This window comes from Camelina sativa, chromosome 2 (genome assembly GCF_000633955.1).
Source record: "Camelina sativa cultivar DH55 chromosome 2, Cs, whole genome shotgun sequence".
NCBI classification, from domain to species: Eukaryota; Viridiplantae; Streptophyta; class Magnoliopsida; order Brassicales; family Brassicaceae; genus Camelina; species Camelina sativa.
In genome coordinates this window covers 6,301,815-6,323,777 of record NC_025686.1, presented here as the reverse complement: position 1 = coordinate 6,323,777, position 21,963 = coordinate 6,301,815, and the positions used below count along the sequence as shown (strand labels likewise).

General features: G+C 34.6%; 4 protein-coding genes across 4 annotated transcripts; 1 reads left to right on the top strand and 3 right to left on the bottom strand.

Annotated features, from left to right (window-relative positions):
- LOC104718646 (putative F-box protein At4g11580) lies at nucleotides 5,207-6,303 on the bottom strand. The gene is made up of 2 exons (XM_010436429.1): nucleotides 5,840-6,303; nucleotides 5,207-5,741 (listed from the first exon to the last, which is right to left on the bottom strand). The coding sequence occupies exons 1-2, from the start codon at nucleotides 6,301-6,303 to the stop codon at nucleotides 5,207-5,209; spliced, it is 999 nt and encodes a 332-aa protein (XP_010434731.1).
- LOC104718636 (F-box protein At4g11590-like) lies at nucleotides 7,117-8,292 on the top strand. Its single transcript, XM_010436419.1, has one exon. It carries the CDS (start codon nucleotides 7,117-7,119, stop codon nucleotides 8,290-8,292), a length of 1,176 nt encoding a protein of 391 aa, XP_010434721.1.
- On the bottom strand, nucleotides 14,904-16,475 carry LOC104718627 (probable phospholipid hydroperoxide glutathione peroxidase 6, mitochondrial). Its single transcript, XM_010436408.1, has 6 exons — nucleotides 16,208-16,475; nucleotides 16,021-16,097; nucleotides 15,870-15,931; nucleotides 15,659-15,777; nucleotides 15,283-15,450; nucleotides 14,904-15,165 (listed from the first exon to the last, which is right to left on the bottom strand). Exons 1-6 carry the CDS (start codon nucleotides 16,445-16,447, stop codon nucleotides 15,130-15,132), a joined length of 702 nt encoding a protein of 233 aa, XP_010434710.1. The 5' UTR covers nucleotides 16,448-16,475; the 3' UTR covers nucleotides 14,904-15,129.
- Nucleotides 17,317-21,716, bottom strand: LOC104718613 (FT-interacting protein 1-like). Its single transcript, XM_019234151.1, has 5 exons — nucleotides 20,964-21,716; nucleotides 20,013-20,464; nucleotides 19,551-19,940; nucleotides 18,903-19,234; nucleotides 17,317-18,812 (listed from the first exon to the last, which is right to left on the bottom strand). The coding sequence occupies exons 1-5, from the start codon at nucleotides 21,427-21,429 to the stop codon at nucleotides 17,411-17,413; spliced, it is 3,042 nt and encodes a 1,013-aa protein (XP_019089696.1). The 5' UTR covers nucleotides 21,430-21,716; the 3' UTR covers nucleotides 17,317-17,410.

Here is a 21,963-nt window from a genome sequence, read left to right as displayed (position 1 = left end):
TACTCAGATTGGTTGTGTAACAGAACTTAATCTTGCAAAACTTGAAATCTTAAATGTAGCAAAAAGAATCCCAAATGGCAACGGCGCCAAATTGATACTAGGAATTTTGTGTGTCTATCCTAGCAGGTTCAATTAACCTTATGCAGTTGTAATACTTAAGGTGTCAATCCAATTGGGAATCTTACTATCACTCAAGAAATCACAAGTTAAGCCAATTCAAAAAGAGTGTTTTCTAACAATCCTAGAATGGTCAAAATACAAAACGGAAACGAGTCACATAATCATAAACAAAAATGTATGACAAGTACCGAACAAGAATAAGTGAAACCGAAAACGATTCTAAGCATGAACAAACGAAACAGTTCCAGGAATGTAATAAAAATCAGAAAGAAAGAAGTCCTAAGGATGGGGTAATTGATGTCGGTGGAGTATCCTAGTCTACAGAGTGTTTAACATACCACAAGCAAACTATCCCTAAACAATGAACATCACAACTTAGCTAATCCAATCTCTTGGCAAAAGCTACTCAGACTCAACTACTTCCATACCTAGCTCTCGCTAGAGAAACGTGGTCGAGCAGGCATGACAAACAAGTTCATTCACGTCAACAAACATCCTAGACAACTAATCTCTTAGGCTATGAACGTAAGTCTCTGGCAATAGTTGGTCAAACATTTCATCAAACACCTTTTGGGTGTGGAAATGTCTCGAACCTAGTTCCAATTGATCAGAGAAAAACTAGTAATTCTAACTCTAGTCCAGAAGGGAATCATACAAATTAAGCTTAAACACCCTACATCCTAAGATCCTCCACCTAATCTATCTCATCCTCAAGAACTACCACACTACTCAGATCCGAAAATCATAGTCAAGGATGCAAACCTAGAAAAAATTGAAACAAGCATTCTTAGATAGATTAAAATGTTAAGAACAACTTTGTAGAAGAAATCGAATCAAAATACTGAATAAATTCAAAGATATTGGGATACAAAGTGTGAGAGCGTTTTAGGTGGCTAGGTAAAACCTTAAGAACAAAACGAGATAAAAGATAAGATGTCCGAGTGAAAACATAACAAAACGTATTTATAGTAAAACATGGAAATCTCTAAAACATAAAACGACAATGTAGAACTTCGGTTCGGGAATCCTTCTCGGACGCGTCTTCAGGACAAAACCAGGACGTCGATTTAAGAGCATCGATCGAGTTGCATCGTGAGAGTGTCGATTGAGTCGCAGCTTGAGAACGTCGATCGAGTGGCAGCTTGAGAACATCGATCGAGTGAGCTTGAAAGGTGTCGTCTGAGAGCTGCTGATCGAGTCGCGTCTTGAGGGTGCTCAGGAGCCATCCTGGGACGTCTTGGTCGAGTCGCTGCTAACATCTGATCGAGTGGGAGCTCTCCTTTGCGTGCGGGTCGAATCGGACTTCTGAACGTACGTGCATCCACTAAAACGGAGATAACTCATTTACCACGACTCCGATTGGCTTGAAATAAACTGCGTTTAAAAGATGACTCAATTCCCTACAACTTTGATGAAGACGTCAAAAGCTGAATTCCAAAGTACAATCTTCACTCGACTCGATCAAAGACGTGGAAGCTTGCATCGCTGGGTAGTGTAGATCGAGTCGTTTAACTGCTTTCCTGATCCTTGTTTGCATTTGATGGTTTAGACACCTCCTAAAACACCTGAAACAACTCCAATATGCAAGATGCGTGCAAGACCAATGCAAAGACTACCTAGATATGCATGTCATGCAAAAGAGACCTAAAACAATGCAAAAGAATGAATTAAGAGAACAAAATGAATGACAAAAGCATGATGAAAGAGTGTAAAATATATACATATCAGCATGCCATTTTAAGAAGTGGACCTTCTCTGTGGAGAGATGCAATTTCCAGGAGGATCTCTTGAGCTCTGTTCACTTCTGGGTGAAGATTCGCGATCTGCCTCTACGATGCTGGGTGGAAGAAGCATTTAAGGGAATTGAAGCTGCTCCCGGTCGGGTGATAGAAGTTAACACAACAAAGGCAAGGGTTCACATCACCAAAAACTTCACTAAACCCCTGAAATTTGAAAATAAGTCTGGGTGTCTCTAACCTATGAGAAGTTGCACCGATACTGCTTCTTTTTCAAGATGATATCGCATGAAGACCGAGACTGTCCTCAGCTCAATAAGCACAAAAATCATTTCAGCAGAGACAGGCAAGTGGGTTTTGACCCCTACAATGCTCGGAGATATGAGGAGGAGAAACCATAAGCTCATCCTCATGACAAACACCACCACGATGTGGTCCGTGGGAGAGAAGAGAGACGAGTAGTAGGAAGAAACAATGGACAACGATCGAATGAAAAGCCCCCTCGGGAGGCAACAAATCACTCCTACCAGCAGCAGAACCCATCTGGACCACTTATTAAAATGGCATGGTCTTTTCTTGAGATTTTTTTGCAGGTCATCCTCTGTTTTGAAGTTGATGTGGAATCTTCCATTCCCCAAGTCAAAACCATAGACCCTTCCATCTACATCCTAGATACCAGCACTTGGCATAAGGTCAGGAATGCTTCCATACTTCTTCCAATGGTATGAAAAACTCTCTCTATCAGAGTGAGGAGAATCCTATTGAGCAGGGAGGCATTGTCCAAAGTTGGGAGTCAGACTGGCTCATCATCTTTTGAGGAAGTAGTATCCCTAGTGGCTTGACCATTCCGGTTAGAGTTCTTCATTCATTGAGTGAGTGAACAAAGAGGGAAAGCATGGAACAAGAATTGCCACTAAAGAGAGCCACATAACCTTTTTGAATACACAGCAAGAGCAGAGAAACAGGTTGAAAATATTGCAGGGTGCAGAAAACCAAAAGCGTAAGAAAGGAGAGTCACAAGAGGGAAAGTATTTGAGGAGGATTAGACAATGAGAAAAGGGTGAGAAGGGGAGCAGAAATGACGTTCGTCGGGGGACAGGGAGCACCATTGCTTTGTCCACTGGAAACTTTGAACATTACTTGAAAAGGGAAGAAAGGGCGGGTGAGATCTATTCCAATTTGAAAACATCTCGTTTTAGTCATCTTGGATTTCACGCCTGAGAGCGTTTTCTCACATAGCGAAGACAATGTTATGGGCTCTCCTTCATCTTTTTTTTTACAACTATCATCACATATGATGTACTACTTTACTTCAATTAAATTATCAATCCACAATTTGCATTAATCAACACACTAGGAATGCACAAAGATGCTTAATCTATTCTTAAACAGGAAAATGCTCTTTTGTAACTATCTTAACTAACAAACTGATCCAAAGAAATAAAATAAGACAATTCAAACAATGCAAACTCAAAGAAACAGAACACAACTATCAACAAGCTTTAAATCAAGATTAAACAAGTGAACCTTGGGCAAGGTAATTGACTTGGGAGATAGCTAACCAATCCTAGATGTCTAAGAAACAATCAAGAACAATCCTATGGCTAAGAACACTTATGCAAATCAATTCATTTCCATGATAGAGATTCCTATGCTAATCAAGTGATAATCAACAATTTCCAAAGGCAATCACAAGGTAAGCATGCATTAAGAACAAGTCTAAATACCACTAAGCACCCTAATCATCAATTTCCATTGGCTAGGAATGCAAAGCTCTTGATTAATTTGGTTCAGGAATTTCATCAACACCTTATGGGCATGGAAATCCTAATGTCTAGATTCAAGCATGATCAAGGCTATCTAGCATTACTAACACTAATCAAGATATGAAATACATAAATAAAGCCCTAGACATCAAAGATCAATCATCTATCTCCCTAATCTACCTAGCCCAAAGTTCTAAAAGATCTACTCACTCATCATCATGATCACACAAAGGAAAGAGTTTGATCTTTGTGAAATCATAATAAAAGATTGTAGATGAAGAGATTTGAAGAACAAATTGCTATTAAAAACTTAAAAGTACTCAATCATTCAACAAACCAAAAGTAGATAAGTTTAAGAACCCTAATTAGCTGCTAAACAATATATAAGATAAGAGATAAGAGTTAAGTCTCCCTTAATAGGGTTAGAGTATTTATAGGAAAATAGAAGAGAACTCGGGTCAACCCAAAACAAACTGGGTCAAACCCGGTTTGGAACTAAAACAGGTAAGGTGCTGGCTCCATCGGCCATGGCTTGGCCGCTTGGATGTGGCCGGTTGGTTCACTCGGCCATGGTTTGGCCGCTGGTCCTGCCCGATTGTCTCACACGGCCATGCTTTGGCCGCTGGTCTTAGCCGCTGGTGGCGGCGATCAAATGCATCTCCTCTTCCAATCGGCCAGCCTTTGGCCGCTGGTGGCTCCGGTTATGGCTTCTTCTCCACTTCATTCTTCTTTGCTTCTTTGCATCAAAACAAGCCCAAATGCTCCAATGTGTTGAGATTACTCCAAGAACCTGAAAGAACACAAACTAGATGCATATGCTCCTAAAACAACCTAGAATGACAAGATTATGCAACAAAACTATGCAAAAATAAGGCTTAAAACTCATCAAAAACACAAGATATCAACATACTTTATATAATAAAAAGTATTTTGATTTTTTCACATAGCTTACAATTCAAATTTTTGAAAAGGATTGATAGTGGGATGTGTCCATTGGTTAAGTACACTTGACTCCATCTTCCCCACTAGAATTCGACTCCACTAAATTGCGTTACGTCACATAGAAAGAATTTGGCTCTTGATCGAGGTTTGTCGATTTTAAAAATGTCAAAAAAAAAATCAGGGGATTGATAATTTAACAATTATTGTTATATCTGCATTAGCCCGCTGAAACATTTTAATTCGATTTGTGGAGAAGTAAATGAACAGGTTTGTGAGTACGAACCTAGTATATGAGAAGTTAGATTGTAAGTGTAAGTGTGTAACAAATGTACATGACACATAAGTTTGATCGTCATGTATGAAAGGCGTGTGTTACGTTGAAAGTGTGAATCTTTTATATTCAGAGATACATTATTTACAAATTGTACATATACAAGTGTATATACAATTACAGAAATAAATTGAAAGCTTCAACACAATAGGATCAGAAAACTTAACTGTAAAGTTATCTTTGAGTAACAAATTTAAAATTTAAATTAAAGAAAATATACGCACACTACATACTAATCCATGCATCAGCACCAAACACTTCTTCTCATATATTTCAGAATTGAAGTTCCCAAACACTTCTTCTCATATATTTCAGAATTGAAGTTCCTTTATCTCGTCGTTCCGCCAATCCTCAGCCAGATACGACCAGGAGTAACGACAGCCATCTTTGCAAATCATACAATCTTGAGGACAACTGATAAATTTTTCAAGCTTCTGAGTGGCAGCAGCTATTACAAAATTTTCTGTAGATTTTTCGATAGGAAGAAAACTAAAAGAGTTTTTGCAATGTGAAACGTTAAGAATCGTCAGGTTTCGAAGGCCGGTAATTAGCTTGTTAACTACCTCCATACTAACCAAAGAGCATCGCAAACTCAACCTCTTGAGGCTTTGGAGGTAACGCACCATTTGGCTGGTATTGTATTCTGCCAAATAACCCAAATATTTTAAGTTGGTTAGGTTACTACAGCTCTCTCCCACAGCTTGAAACCTAAATATCCCGGTGAAAGTGTGTTCATGAGCGATGATCAATGTTTTCAGATTTTTCCATTGACTGAAAGCAAACCGCAATGAATTCTCGGTTTGGTAGGACCAGATTGGTAAAGCAAGTTTCTCTAAATTTGGCATCCTGAGAAACACAATCACAAGAAATAAAAAAATAAAAACGTATGAGAGGCACACCATGCACATGCAAGAAAATCTGATTAGATGATTGATGAGATTTACCTCTCAGCAGCGAATTTGAGACCTTTTTCTTGTATATAGGAATTGAAGTGAAAGAACAAAGTCTTCGGGGCCATGCGGCTCAACTTGGTGATCTCAATTAATAGATTCATGAGACTTATGCCGCCTTCTACTTCAAAAAAGTCATGAAAGAACCTGGAGATGATTTTAGACAAAAGATTCTTGTGAAGGCCTCCATCGTCGTCAACCTGAAGCTTGTAAAAGAAGATTGGTCGTACTTTACTTTTAAAGACAAAACTGTTGGAGACATCTAATTCCTGGAGCTTGGTGAGGTCGACGGTGTTCCACAAAGCTCTTTTGTGAGAGGCAAGGAACCAAGAGATGCAGACACGTGAAACTCTCATGGTAATGTCCATCAAGTTGAGCCTATTGAAGATAAGTTCAAGTATGTCTCTGTTTGCATCTGCCCATTTTGAAACTTCTCCTAAGCTCTCTACCTTCTCCATCACGTTACAACTACATACAAAGAGAAAAAAAGGTGAAGAAAAAAATGTTGAAATCATTTTGATAGATGGATTCTTGAATTTACATAAAGCTTGTATAAGAGAAATAGAGTACTTTTCATTATCAAACAAAAGAAGAATATGTCAACGGTAACATACAGAAACAAAACATTGTAGTGTCTTACAAAATAATGCTACATATTTACAACACCAAAGCTGCAACTCTACGTATTTAAAACCAAAAATATGTCAACGATCTTTAACTTAATTTGTGTTTAAGAAAAACTACAAAAACAAAACAAATCCAAACAAGCTATGTTAGGGAAAAAAGATTCGAATAGTCAGTTCTTGTAAGCACTTACTATTCGGTCGTGATTTGAGGTTCAATTATAAGCAAAATACCTAGCTACTTAGAAAAAAAAGTATTTTAAATATTTTTCTACAAAAACAGTAAACAACCAGAACACCCAGCCAAAGCGAAAGCATCATAAAAAACAATATAATCAAACAAAAAAATAGATTAGTAGTAATAAGTCATAATATATAGCAAGGTGATAGACGTAGAAGAATTACCTTGCTTAGCTCTTAGGTCATATTCGTGGCGAGCTCTGGTTAGGAGGAAATTTTGTTTTGTGAAAAAGTTAACTAGGGTTTTTTTTTTCAATTAAGTTGAAATACCAAAAATATCCCAATTGGACTATATGGGCCTGTTGCCTCTCTATTTCAACTTATATAGAACTTAAGAACATAAGGGAGACTTAGCGATATTTAGGGTTTCTCTAAACAAGAGTGAGCGCCTGAGCGGGGGTCAGGATCATGGCGACAAGTCAATCGAAGAAGAGTAAAACTGTGAACAATTCTGTTGAAATCTTGAAAGAGATGAACTTCGATGATGTTCCTTTGGAACTAGCGATGGATATATTTATGAGACTGCCTTTGAAATCCGTAGCTAGGTGTCTCCTACTCTCAAAATTTTGGACCGGAATGATACAGAGTCGAGATTTCATTACGTCTTTCCAGGTTAGGTACTCTTCGATGATGCAGCCTCGTCTACTGGTCGCGTTTATTGACTTCGATAGACAACGGAACTGCGAAGTTTGGCACTTCTTCTCGCTGTCTTCATCATCATCAACGTCTTATCTATCACGTGTTACATGTCCATTACCAGAGTCTGTCTACCATTCTCATTATGTCAATGGTTTGATAAACCTAGGATATGGTCTACATAAATGCGTAGCTAACCCTAGCACTGGTACATCCTTAGCTATACCTAGAGTCGAAACCAGCAGTACGCTCGGACATAGTTTTTTCGGGTACGATCCGGTTAATGATGAATACAAACTATTGGTATTGTGCATGAAGGATCGAACTCGAGTATTAGAACTATCATATGAACACCAAGTAGTCACATTGGGAGATAAAAACAAATTATGGAGAATGATTGATTATAGAACTCCTCACCGTCCTGTGCTTAACAGTGTGTGCATAGATGGAGTTTTGTATTATCTTGCTTTTACGGGAGATCGTTTGTCGCAGTTGAGCTTAATGAGATTCGATTTGGGGTCAGAAACGTTGGATCTTTTTACTAGTGTATCCGCGGAGGACTTTCCAGCTGCGTTTGTATATCTTTCAACTATGATAAGCTACAAGGGGAAAGTAGCTTTAGCCACTAACACAAGGACGGATTTGAAAGTGTGGGTTTTGGATCAGCAAGCCGAGACTCTACGATGGTTGAAGGAAAGTTTTAGTATCAAAATTGGGATGAAGTGGAAACATTATGATTTGGGAGTTATCAGAGGCACAACTCATAGAGGTGAGTTTATTTTGGCACCACCGTTCTACTATAATGAGTTTTATGTTTTCCTTTACAATCCAGACACGAATAGTCTTAGAGAAACCAATGTTAAATTACACGGAGACTATAAGTTCAAGCATCGGGAGACAAAAGCAATGGTTTTTTCGGATTATGTAGAGAGTGTTAGGTTGTTGTAAGGAAGACACTTTCATGCTTTCATACCTATAGACTATAGTATTTGAAATGTTTTTTTTTATATTGAGAGGTGATATCCGGGGTTTTGTCACCCGACTAATCCCTTTCGGGCGAGTGTAACCCATCTATCGTTTTTTTTTAGTCAATCTTAAGCATAACAATATTCCCACTGGCCAAATGGAGTGAATATAATATCAACAAAGCTTTTACAAAAGATTATCAGAATTCAAGCTTTCATCTCATCGTTTCACATTTTTTTTCGTAAAAAATGATGTGTCGTGTCTCAAATATGTTAGGTCCACCTTTGAAGACCTTGCAATCGTTTCGTGAACATATGATAAATTTCTCAAAGCTTCTGAGTGGCAGCTTGAACAAGATTTTCATCATGTATCTTTTTAGGATTGAAGTCCAACTCTTGTCAATGTGACAGGTTAAGAATGCTGAGGTTTCGAAGATCTGTGGTTTGTCATTTGTGATAAAATTGCTGTTCTGGTGACGGTAGAGTAGAGCATCGCAAACTATGGTATTAATTACGTAAATTTGCTCATGATAGTTAAACATATGGTAGTGAACTATGTGGTATTATTCAATTTAAACTTTCACGACGTTTGAGTTCTCTCTACGTTAGGTTGATTTTGTTCTTGAAGACTTGCGCAAAGAGTACAAGTCGTTGATAAAATTGTACGGCGCCGTGACACTCCTCTGTGATAGTGTCAATGTTGCCTAAATCAAACGCTGGATCAAACGCTGTGAACTATATACGATTTCCAGTTCATATTAAATGAATCATATATTATGATCTATCAAATGGAAGAACAACACATATAAGAAAAATAAAGGTTGTGAAAATAGAATCCAATAACTCTCTCAAACCACATCAACAAAACTTTTTCAAAATTTCAGAATTCAAGTTCCTTTATCTCGTCGTTTTGCCAATGCTTCTCGTGAAACTTCTGCTCCCGGAACATGCGAGGTCGATCTTTGCAAACTTGACAATCGTCTTCTGAACATGTGATAAGTTTGTCAAGATTCTGAATGGCAGCTTGTACAACATTATTCATCAGAAGATACCATCCCAAGATTTTGCAATGTGTCAAGTTAAGGATAGCGAGGTTTCGAAGACCTCTGATTAGCAGGAGAACTCCTTCAACATTGATCAAAGAGCATCGCAAACTCAACCAAGTGAGGCTCTGGAGGTAATGCACGATTGTTTCAGCATCGTCGTTTCCCAAATCACCCATAAGTTTCAAGTTGTTGAGGTTACTGCAGCTCTCTCCCACAATTCGAATCTCGAATGAGAAGCAGGTAAAGTCATTATAAGCCATGATCAGTGTTTTAAGATTCTTCCACTGACTAAACGCAATCCTAAATGAGTTCTTTTCATTACGCAGTTACAATGGAACTGGTAAAGCAAGTTTCTCTATGTTTGGCATCCTGGAAAACAATAAATATACATATGAGCTATAAAGATGAGATTTACCTCTCAGCAACAAACATGAGATCCTCCTTTTGTAAATAGAAACTAGATTTTAACCCATTTACTAAAAAAACATTATGTTGAATCAAATTTATATATTTTAAAAAAATTTTATAATAGTATTGAGAGATTTGTATTTTTATTTGCTTTATTTATTTAAAAATTAATATATTCAGTTGGAATTTAATTAATCAAAATTCTTTTATTTTAGAATTTAATCAATCAAAATTAGTTGTTGTGAAAGTAAACATTTGTTAATATGTATCATACTTTGTAGTTTATATAATATTATTTAAATTTTATCCATCAATTTGAAATTAGTTAGTTTTGCCCAGAACCTCTTAGCTATTAAAATTTTTTTTTAAAAATAGTTAGTTTAGTATATGAATGTGAGAGTTAGTGTACTAATATTAACCCTAATTTTCATCACATACATGTGATTTTGTTCAGTCTAGGTTTAGATCCGTGGATAAATAAAATTTTCCACAAAGTATTGTTGCTTATTTAGTATTGCGCGTACGTTAAATTACTAAAAACAGTATTTACACAGATTTTAGTTTATTATCACAAAGTTAGTAACATTGTTGATATTACTCATATATGACTAAATTTGATGTACTCAGTATTTAAATTGTGTAACAGGACATATATTTGTATTTGACACTCTACAAATGATACATCTTTTTTAATCAAAAAAACATACGACATTTGTGAGGTTAAAACAAACTACATATAAAATCATACATCCCCTATATAATAAAACGGAAGTACACAACCTTTTTTTGTAGACTATATAATTTTTCTAAGTTGGTTACACAATAGGTTATAGACTAAATATCTCATATATAATAAAACTGAAGTACACAACTTTTTTTTGTAGATTATATAATTTTTATAAGTTGGTTACAAAATAGGTTATAGATTAAATATACAGTAGAACCTCTATAAATTAATACTCGGTAAATTAATAATCTCTATAAATTAATAAATTTCTCTGGTCCCAAGTTGGGACTAGTGTAATTTTGGACGCTATTCGATAATATAATAAAATAATATTTTTTTTGAAACTCCTTTGTAAATATATGGTCCCATCAATAATATAAATTAATAATTATATAAAATTATCTAAATATACGTATATATCTACATATTAATTTTTAGTGGAGCTTATTTTTAATATTTTTACTATATAAAAATCTTTGAGTACTATCTTCAAAACATGATAATTGTTATTTTCATTGTAATTGATTTTATAAAAATATTAGTTATAAAGATTAAATCTTATTTTTAATATTTTTTACCTAATTAGGAAAGTCTCTCTATAAATTTAATAATTATTAATTTATCGATAAATTAAAACCTGTATAAATTAATAAAATTTTAATGGTCCCGACCTTATTAATTTATAGATGTTGTTTTACTGTAGGTTGGTTACAAAAAAAGTTATAGATTAATTGGTCAATCCTTGGGCTATTCGAATACACTTAAGAATATCCCAAAGAATCCTTTTAAAAAGAATATTATTCTAAAATTATAATATAAATAAAATAAATTTCAACCCGTGCTATAGCACGGGTCCAAATATAGTTATTAGTTTATTTTTCTATTTTTTATCCATGGTTCAATCCATTTTAAATAACTTATAAAAAAGATAGAAAATTATTTAGTATTTTGCAAAATCTTTGGAAATAAATTTGCCAAACAAATTATGGAAAATCGATGGTAAGAAATTATAGTTTCTTTTTTTTCACTAAAATATATAAAACTTGTAATTAAAAAGGAACATAAAATTGATTTTGTTCAGATATTTTAGGAAAACATATATACCAGATTTTTGCTTAATTATTTTGATTATATTTTTCTTAGTTCTTAATTACAATGGCATAAAATGTAAACATTTCTCAACTCCAAGCTTTCTTGGTCAAACCTACTGTAAAAATGTTAATATAGATTAAAGTCAAAGAACACATTACGCGGAGCCTGCGGCTCAGCTTAGTGATCTCAACAATTAAATTCTTGAGTTTTATGCGTCTTACTCTACAAAAGTTAAAGAAGAACCGGCTCATCTTAATTGAAAGATTATTAAAGCTTAGGGCTTCTTTGTCGACCCGGTATTTGTAGAGTTGTGTTTGAGCCTGGTGAGGTCGATGGTGTTCCACAGTATTTTGTTGTGAGAGACAAGGAACCAATAGATGCATACACGTGAAGCTCCCATGATAATGTCCATTNTTAAATATCTCCTATATAATAAAACTGAAGTACACAACTTTTTTTGTAGATTATATAATTTTTATAAGTTGGTTACAAAATAGGTTATAGATTAAATATACAGTAGAACCTCTAAAAATTAATACTCGGTAAATTAATAATCTCTATAAGTTAATAAATTTCTCTGGTCCCAAGTTGGGACTAGTGTAATTTTGGACACTATTCGATAATATAATAAAATAATATTTTTTTTGAAACTCCTTTGTAAATATATGGTCCCATCAATAATATAAATTAATAATTATATAAAATTATCTAAATATACGTATATATCTACATATTAATTTTTAGTGGAGCTTATTTTTAATATTTTTACTATATAAAAATCTTTGAGTACTATCTTCAAAACATGATAATTGTTATTTTCATTGTAATTGATTTTATAAAAATATTAGTTATAAAGATTAAATCTTATTTTTAATATTTTTTACCTAATTAGGAAAGTCTCTCTATAAATTTAATAATTATTAATTTATCGATAAATTAAAACCTGTATAAATTAATAAAATTTTATGGTCCCGACTTTATTAATTTATAGAGGTTGTTTTACTGTAGGTTGGTTACAAAAAAAGTTATAGATTAATTGGTCAATCCTTGGGCTATATGAATACACTTAAGAATATCCCAAAGAATCCTTTTAAAAAGAATATTATTCTAAAATTATAATATAAATAAAATAAATTTCAACCCGTGCTATAGCACGGGTCTAAATCTAGTTATTAGTTTATTTTTCTATTTTTTATCCATGGCTCAATCCATTTTAAATAACTTATAAAAAAGATAGAAAATCCCCTATATAATAAAACGGAAGTACACAACCTTTTTTGTAGACTATATAATTTTTCTAAGTTGGTTACACATTAGGTTATAGATTAAATATCCCCTATATAATAAAACTGAAGTACACAACTTTTTTTTTGTAGATTATATAATTTTTATAAGTTGGTTACAAAATAGGTTATAGATTAAATATACAGTAGAACCTCTATAAATTAATACTCGGTAAATTAATAATCTCTATAAATTAATAAATTTCTCTGGTCCCAAGTTGGGACTAGTGTAATTTTGGACACTATTCGATAATATAATAAAATAATATTTTTTTTGAAACTCCTTTGTAAATATATGATCCCAACAATAATATAAATTAATAATTATATAAAATTATCTAAATATACGTATATATCTACACATTAATTTTTAGTGGAGCTTATTTTTAATATTTTTACTATATAAAAATCTTTGAGTGCTATCTTCAAAACATGATAATTATTATTTTCATTGTAATTGATTTTATAAAAATATTAGTTATAAAGATTAAATCTTATTTTTAATATTTTTTACCTAATTAGGAAAGTCTCTCTATAAATTTAATAATTATTAATTTATCGATAAATTAAAACCTGTATAAATTAATAAAATTTTAATGGTCCCGACCTTATTAATTTATAGATGTTGTTTTACTGTAGGTTGGTTACAAAAAAAGTTATAGATTAATTGGTCAATCCTTGGGCTATTCGAATACACTTAAGAATATCCCAAAGAATCCTTTTAAAAAGAATATTATTCTAAAATTATAATATAAATAAAATAAATTTCAACCCGTGCTATAGCACGGGTCTAAATATAGTTATTAGTTTATTTTTCTATTTTTTATCCATGGTTCAATCCATTTTAAATAACTTATAAAAAAGATAGAAAATTATTTAGTATTTTGCAAAATCTTTGGAAATAAATTTGCCAAACAAATTATGGAAAATCGATGGTAAGAAATTATAGTTTCTTTTTTTTCACTAAAATATATAAAACTTGTAATTAAAAAGGAACATAAAATTGATTTTGTTCAGATATTTTAGGAAAACATATATACCAGATTTTTGCTTAATTATTTTGATTATATTTTTCTTAGTTCTTAATTACAATGGCATAAAATGTAAACATTTCTCAACTCCAAGCTTTCTTGGTCAAACCTACTGTAAAAATGTTAATATAGATTAAAGTCAAAGAACACATTACGCGGAGCCTGCGGCTCAGCTTAGTGATCTCAACAATTAAATTCTTGAGTTTTATGCGTCTTACTCTACAAAAGTTAAAGAAGAACCGGCTCATCTTAATTGAAAGATTATTAAAGCTTAGGGCTTCTTTGTCGACCCGGTATTTGTAGAGTTGTGTTTGAGCCTGGTGAGGTCGATGGTGTTCCACAGTATTTTGTTGTGAGAGACAAGGAACCAATAGATGCATACACGTGAAGCTCCCATGATAATGTCCATTATGTCGAGCTTATCGAAGACAATGGCAAGTATGTTTCTATCCAGAGTTGGCCATTCTGAATCTTCTCTTGAGCTGTTAGCCTTCACCATCACGTTGAAACTACATACAATTTTTTTTTTTTTTTTAAAGAAGGGAAAAAGATAGAAAAAGCATTTTTATATTGATAGATTTTTGAATCCACGTAAAAGCTTGAAAAATATCTATTGAAAAAAAATAAACACAAAAAGGAGAGATTTCTTACGTTTTCATATCCACAATGACGAAATTGTAGTCCTAACTCCTAAATTTAATCCCTCAAAAAAAAGGTCAGTCCTAACTATTTTGTACACATTCCAAATTTCCAAGTTCAGAAGCATAACTATTTAGTTCTTTAACGGCAAGTAAATATATTTTTAAAAATTTGTTAGTTTTCTTTTTCCTTTAGTTATTGTAGACACTTTCCTTAAGTTGGATTTACCATTTATTGACAATCACATTGCTAAATTTCAGTAATTCTTTTGGATTATTGGGGTCGTCATAGAGAGACACTTCAATTAAGAATTACCAATACATCAAAATTTTACGAAAATATAAGTTTCCTTAAGCGGAGGGTTTCCATTTACTCTAAAAACTAGTGATTTTATTTCGATTTATAGGTAAAAGGTAAATCAAATATTTAGGTTTACGATTATTACATGGTTTGCCCGCTGAAAAACGGACTATAGTTGTACCGAGGAAATAACCATTTGAGACACTCGCGAACTCAGCTTACTACACAGTATTGGTTATACAACAATACTAATGAGCTTTTTTATTTGTCTAATAATATGCCTTTTTTCCTTGCTTAAGCTTTAACTCCCAACAGCTTCTTCAGGTCCTTCTGCAATTGCGAAAACAATGAATATTTTTACAAGCAAATTTGAAAACTTTGTGGCTGGCTACTGAATCAAACTACAGTCAGTATATTTTGATGATGATTAAGTGACAGAGACATTACCTCAATGCTGAGAGGAGAAGTAGTTGGTGCATAACGGTCGACGACATTTCCATCTTTGTCAACCAAGAACTTAGCAAAGTTCCACTTGATGCCGTCTCCAAAAAGCCCGCCTTTGCTTGCTTTCAGAAACTTGTAGATTGGTGCAGCTTTTTCACCGTTCACATCAACCTAATGCAAAAGGTAAGAATGAAGTCCCAGGTAGAGAAATAATATGATCTGACAATGATTCACTGATACTATAAAAGATTGCAACAATAATTCTCACATCTAATGTCTGACTGAGTTTGAGATTGTACAAAATTTGAAGGCTAGTTAACTTCTTGAGTTAGACCATTGAAATATAACCACAGAAATCAAGAAAAAGTTATTAGTGTACCTTGTCGAAAATAGGGTACTCGGCCTTGAAACGGGTACAAGCAAACTGAACAATCTCTTCATTAGAACCAGGCTCTTGATTCCCAAACTGGTTACAGGGGAACGCAAGAATCTCAAAACCTAAAATCCAAAATTGTAACCATTAACAACAAACACAATCATCAAAACCATGATTACGAACAAACAAACTAGTAACAAAATTATATATATACCTTGGTCTTTGTACTTCTCATAAAGCTGTGCAAGCTCAGTATAGTTCGAATTAGTCAAGCCACTACAAACGAAAACAAACTAAGTCACTAAACCAATGAACCTAAAAGATCACAAAATCAAAGTTTACAAAAAAAAAATTGAAAATCTTACCATTGAGAAGCAACGTTCACAATCAAGAGAACCTTCCCTTTGTATATGTTTAGATCAACATCGTTACCCTTAGCATCCTGAATTCAAAATTCACAATCGGATCCAAACGAAACTAAACTCAGAGAATCAAACCTAATCAATTCAATCGTAAAAGAGAATAAAAACAAAGGACCATTAGAAATCGAACCTTGACGGTGAAATCGTAAATAGATTTGGATTCGGAAGAAGCAGCCATGGAATGCTCCGATCTAGAAAGTTTAGCACCCGTTGCGAAGATCGGAAGAGAAGTAACAGTGATGCGATGAGAATTGAGAAAAGGTTTCGCAGATGAAAACAGAGGAAGACGCGATGATGAAGATGATAAACGTCGAAGCAGAGGAGGACTGATTCTGGTTATATAGAGAAGACGAACGGAGGATCTAAACATTTGCAGAAAAATAAAAAGTGAAGATTCGTTTTTCACAAAGATTAGATATTTATTTTGGCTTGAACCGTTTCAGTGGTTGGAGAATGAAATAGACACGTGGTATGTTTATGAGGAAGCCACGTTGGAGAGACTAGTCGGAACACTCGGGTGTGTGTGCGTCTACGTCATTGGTTGCGTTTATTGTGACGGTGTGTTATGTGAACGCTGGTCCTAAATTTTGGCCCATTAATTATTATTTGTTCTCAGATATATTATTGGATAATTCTAAAAAGAGGAGTACTATTTTCTCAAAAAATACCGTTTATCAAAGCTAAATTTTCAACAATTTAAACACTAAAAATTATACAAATCCAAAAAAAAATTAAATTTCTAAACCTATAAAAATCAAATTTTTATGTTTATGATATTTTTGAAAAATTACAAACTCAACTTTTTTGATGATTTTAAAACATTAAATTAAGTAATATTTTTCGGTGATAAAACTTAAAAATATAATATTTTTGAAAACCTTAAATAGTATTATTGTCGTTCGTATTTAATTTCTTTCTGCATAAGTAAATTTATATGAAATTCATTTTTTAACGGAATAGGTGTGAAATTTAAAATATGCTTCACAGCTTGGATTTGGAGGTTCTCTATCTACTAGTCGAATTCGAATCTAGAAGCTCATAAAAATGCAAAAATAAAAATTAAAAATAAGATAAAGAAGACAAACGTTAATTAGGCGAATTTCGTTTCTGATTGGACACGTTGATGCTTTCTGATTCTTAAAGCTATTCTTGAAAGGAAACACACTCATGAATACCATCCATTAAAAAAACTATAGAACGTTTTCAAATGAACAAACTTGTAGCTAAAATAAATCGAGATTCAAAATAATAATAGCATATATCTATCATTCAATTCACCAATGAGAATATTAAAATAAAAATACATCCAGCCAATATAAGGGGACTTTTAAAGCTAAAGCATACTATCGGTTCGGGCAGGCAAGCGGCGGAAGAAGTTAACTGGAACAGAAGGAAGCCGGTGCCGGAACCTTGGATGCCTCATCGTGAAGAAACCAGCCAACGCTACAACGATCTGAATCGGTGTTATGAAGAAAACAATGGCCGCAAGAAAGCAAAATATAACAAATATTGCGGTCGCGCGTGGATCTCTCCAGCTTAAAAGTGCTTGAAAACGCTCTCCTTGCGTTGCAAGATCTCCAATCACGGTTTGAATCCTCCCGGCCACGCTTCTAAGCCGGTCATACCGTAACCGTACCATGTCAGGGCTTCTGGTGGTTGGAAACGTGTCAAACTCTTCATCAAGCTCGTCTGGATGGACAGCCTCGGCCTGAGAGATTTTCGTGTTCATGTGCGGTGGATAACGCGGTCTAAACCGGTAGTTCCAAAGCCCGATCAGAAACATGTACAGAAACATTGTTGGTAGGATCAGTTCAGGGAGACAAACAAGCATCAGAAACAGAACATGAACGAGAACTGTCGTGATTGGGTTTCTCCACGAGCAAATGTCAGAAAACCATTTCCCAACCGCAATAACACCTGAGAAAACAGTCATCATCCTGAAGAAATTGGCTTTGCTCTTACGCATACTCCACAAATGTGAATCCGTGTCCGACATAAACTCAATGATCTCTTTCCTTAGAGGAGGCTCTGCTCTGCCTAGCCGTGCAGCCACTATATTCACCGCTTGGTGACGAAGCATGTCCTGCTGCATAACCGAGAATGGCCTTACGTAATGCATTTTGGGCAATAGCGGTTTTGTGTATTGGTAAAGCATGTTTGCAAACGAGATGCATGTGAACCTCACAGCCATATGCAGCTCCCCCATCTTCTTTACCCCAGTAGGGTGAAGAACAAGCAACGGATAAGAATGTGTGTAGATTCTTCCCGTCTCTAAAGTAGACAACCTTATACGGATCTTTCCAATCTTCACATCTCTGTTTCCCTTTTCACCGATCTGTCCATTATCAAACACACCAACGGTTAAAACCGTAGCTGGATCAAATACTTCCCACGTATACTGCTCGTTGTACTTGGGAGACAAGTTATCCACCATTGTCCTCGTTCTAACCCATTTTTGGCCGTATTTCCCAACGCAAAAGGTGTCAGAGGTTCCTCTTCCTTCTCTAGTCTTCATCGGGTGAAGTCCAACAGCGTTTAAGATCCCAAGCTCAAGTACTCCAATCGGTTGTCTCCATAGCGGTCTAGCGGATGGGCGGAGATCGCTGCTGTAATGAGTCGATTCATCCAACACATGGTATCCTCCTTCAAGACAAACTCGGAGATGAATCCTCATAGAAAATTTTTCTCTCTTGAGCTGATCCACATCTACAACAACTGGTCTCTCAAGATTAAACCTAGTAAAACACATTCTTATTAAAACCACAAAAATAAAACCTTTTAAATCTGATTTATTTTGCGTCTAGTATCGTAAGTAAAAGCATTACCAGCGCGCATGTATCATATGGTCATCAGCTCGCTTCTCTACTGTGTTCAAAGGAATGTAAGTACGGCCAACTATCTCATCCTTTCCTGGAGCCACCCGGTCCTCGACAGTGAGAACCAAATGGTCTTCAAAAGGCTCTGCGACAACAAACAAAAAGTCTTCATTCCAAACAGCGCCAAGGGTTCGAGCTTGGCATGGTCTGGTCTTCATGACTTGGTTCCCTAGCTGCGCTTTGACGTAAACATCAGGAAACCTAGTTTTGTCTGTCGGAATCAAGTCTTGTGCTTCGATCACGTTCACACGCACGTACCATAGACGAGGCGCATGATAGACCTATTCTTAAACAAAAGAACAATTCACAATATCAAATTATTTGCTTCATATTCAACAAAAGCAACGTGACATCAATAAAATTTGTAATCACAAAATTTAACATCTACATTGAATTTACGCGTTAAATATTCAGAATAAATAAATTAAACATTAGCTTTTTATCAGATAAATTGCAAACATGGGAAACACTTTTTTTCTTTCTTTCTTTCATATGCGTTTGGTGTTTACGCTTACAATTCACATTAGAATCTTGGTTTTTAATTTCAAAATAATGCACCACTACAAAATATAAACAATAAAATCAAGGTCATTGTACCTTTGAGCGAAGAACGGCAGAGATGGCTGGAGAACAATCAACAGGCATTGCAGTATCAGAATGCCAAGCATCAGAGAAAGCTTCATCCGCTTGTGTACCAATCCAAACAGCGAGCATTAGCTCCCCTTTGATCTTCTCCCCTTTCTTATCCTCTAATCTATACCATTGCGGAGCAAGTGGGCTGTCCGGAGGCACTCGAAGAGGGATATCGTTAATGTCAAACCGAACAAACCCGACATAATCGTCTTTCAAAAGATCTTTGTCTTTAACCACTACTTCCAACATCGAGGCTTGCATTCGCTCTTTCGCGAATGCAAACACTTGGTTCCATTCCGGATGTTGTCTCTTCTCAAAATGTCTTGTGATACCTTTGTAGTTCCCCACTTTCACCTACAAAAAAAAATGTGTTTAGAAAAACAATTCTTGATTTGAGTAAAATTTGTTTAATAATAAATTAGTTACCTCGACAAAAGGATCAACACTTCCTGTTATATCCATTATTGGTAGTTCACGAGCTTTGACTACGCGGACATAGAGGAAATACATTCTCTCGACAAGATCATAAGTACTCGTAGCGGTTTTGTCTTTGTGAATAACACGCCCACCAACGACTCTTCCACCACCGAGATGCGGGCTTGTTTCCTTAAGGGCGAAATCTGCTGGCTGAGCCGAAGCAATTGAATGCGCATGGACTAGCTTTGAAGGTGGTGGTGGTTGGGGTCTCATCTCGTCTACTTGATGCTTTGGCACATAGTGGTTATGATGTTCATTATTATGATCCGGTTCAGCGGCTGAGGAAGAGGGTTGGTTAGACCCTTGTGGATGTTGTTGTTGTTGATGTTCTTGAGCATTGTTCGGGAGATTGTAAAAGACATGTCGTTTGTCGGACCTATGTTCTACCTTCATTGCTGAAACTGTTACACATTTAAAAAAATTAGTTCAAGTAAATTACACTTTGTTGTTTGTAAACAATCGTAACAAGCAAATAAATCAAACTAAACTGAACCAAAATTTTACATCTAAATTGAATAAATATTTGTTTATATAACCACTTATTTTATAATTTTATAACAGAACAAACCGGATCGAAATTAAACAAGATCCAAAATTTAGTGTAAGCAAATACAATTGAATAAACCAAGAATCATATTTTTAAGATTTATTTAAATTCCTACTTGTTATGATTGATTACAAAATCATGAAATTCGTATTTATTAAATTGTTTATAAAATTTATTTTTAATTTATGAAAAATTTGAGAAACCATCTAAGGTTTAATTTGGCTATACTGGACAAAAATATTTTGTTTTAATTTGACTCCCAACTCTCAAGAAACAAAATATCCTATCCGAACCAAAAAAATCAATTGCCCTTCCCAATCAACGAATGGTATCATTAGAGCTGAGTTTAATACCTCTTGGGAGCGCCGGATCAAGATTATCTTGATGATCATTAGAAGCAGCAGAGGATTTTAAAGAAGCCTCGTCGGTTATGTAAACCTTCAAACCTAGCTCACCTCTAACACGAGAGAAGATACCACGTCTTTCCATGGGAAAGTGAAGAACAACAGCATCAGAATGAGGAACAAAAGAGGTCCCTGAGAGAGATACCTTGCCAAGGAAGGAACGTCCATTTGTAGATCTGTTGTGGCTATAAGCTTGAGCTTCAAGATTGAGATAGTGAAGACGAGATGGATCTGAGATGTTGAAGAAGAAACTCTCGTTCCAAACCGGGTTTAAGTCACGATCTTTGATCGTTGTTCGGTGCTTCTGACCATCGAAGTAAAGCTCGACGTATGCGTTCGATGTTCCTTGCCCGTCTTTTGGGAAGAGATTGTGTGCTCCGATCACGTCCACACCGAGTTTTAGATTGCTCATCATCGTGTCTGTAGATTTTCTTTTGCTGGAATTTATGAAAACTTAAAGAATTAACATTGAAATGAACACACAGAGACTTACGGTAAAATCAAGCTCACAACTTCAATCTTGATAATAGGTTCTTGAAATTATGTACTACTACATTATAATATAATTTGCACATGCATATGCATTCATTAGTATATGTCTCAGTTGTGGAGAAAAATTAAATAGTTATGGAAATACCAACTTAGATTTCAAGCAAGGGTAGACACAGTTTCTTGGGATTTTCTTAAATGTTTCTCATCTTGGAAAAGATCAGAACCGACTTATTGTATACACGTATAATAATGCCTATTTATGTTAAAACTATAATATGATATGGTGTGCCTTAACATATTGACAGGAGTTATAAGTAAGATATGGTGTACTTCAACCTATAATTAATTTTTGAAAGTATTAACAAAAGAATACGTACAAAGAAAAGATAACCATACCCTTTGACAAAAAAAAAAAAAAAAAAAAAAAAAAAAAAAAAAAAAAAAAAAAAAAAAAAAA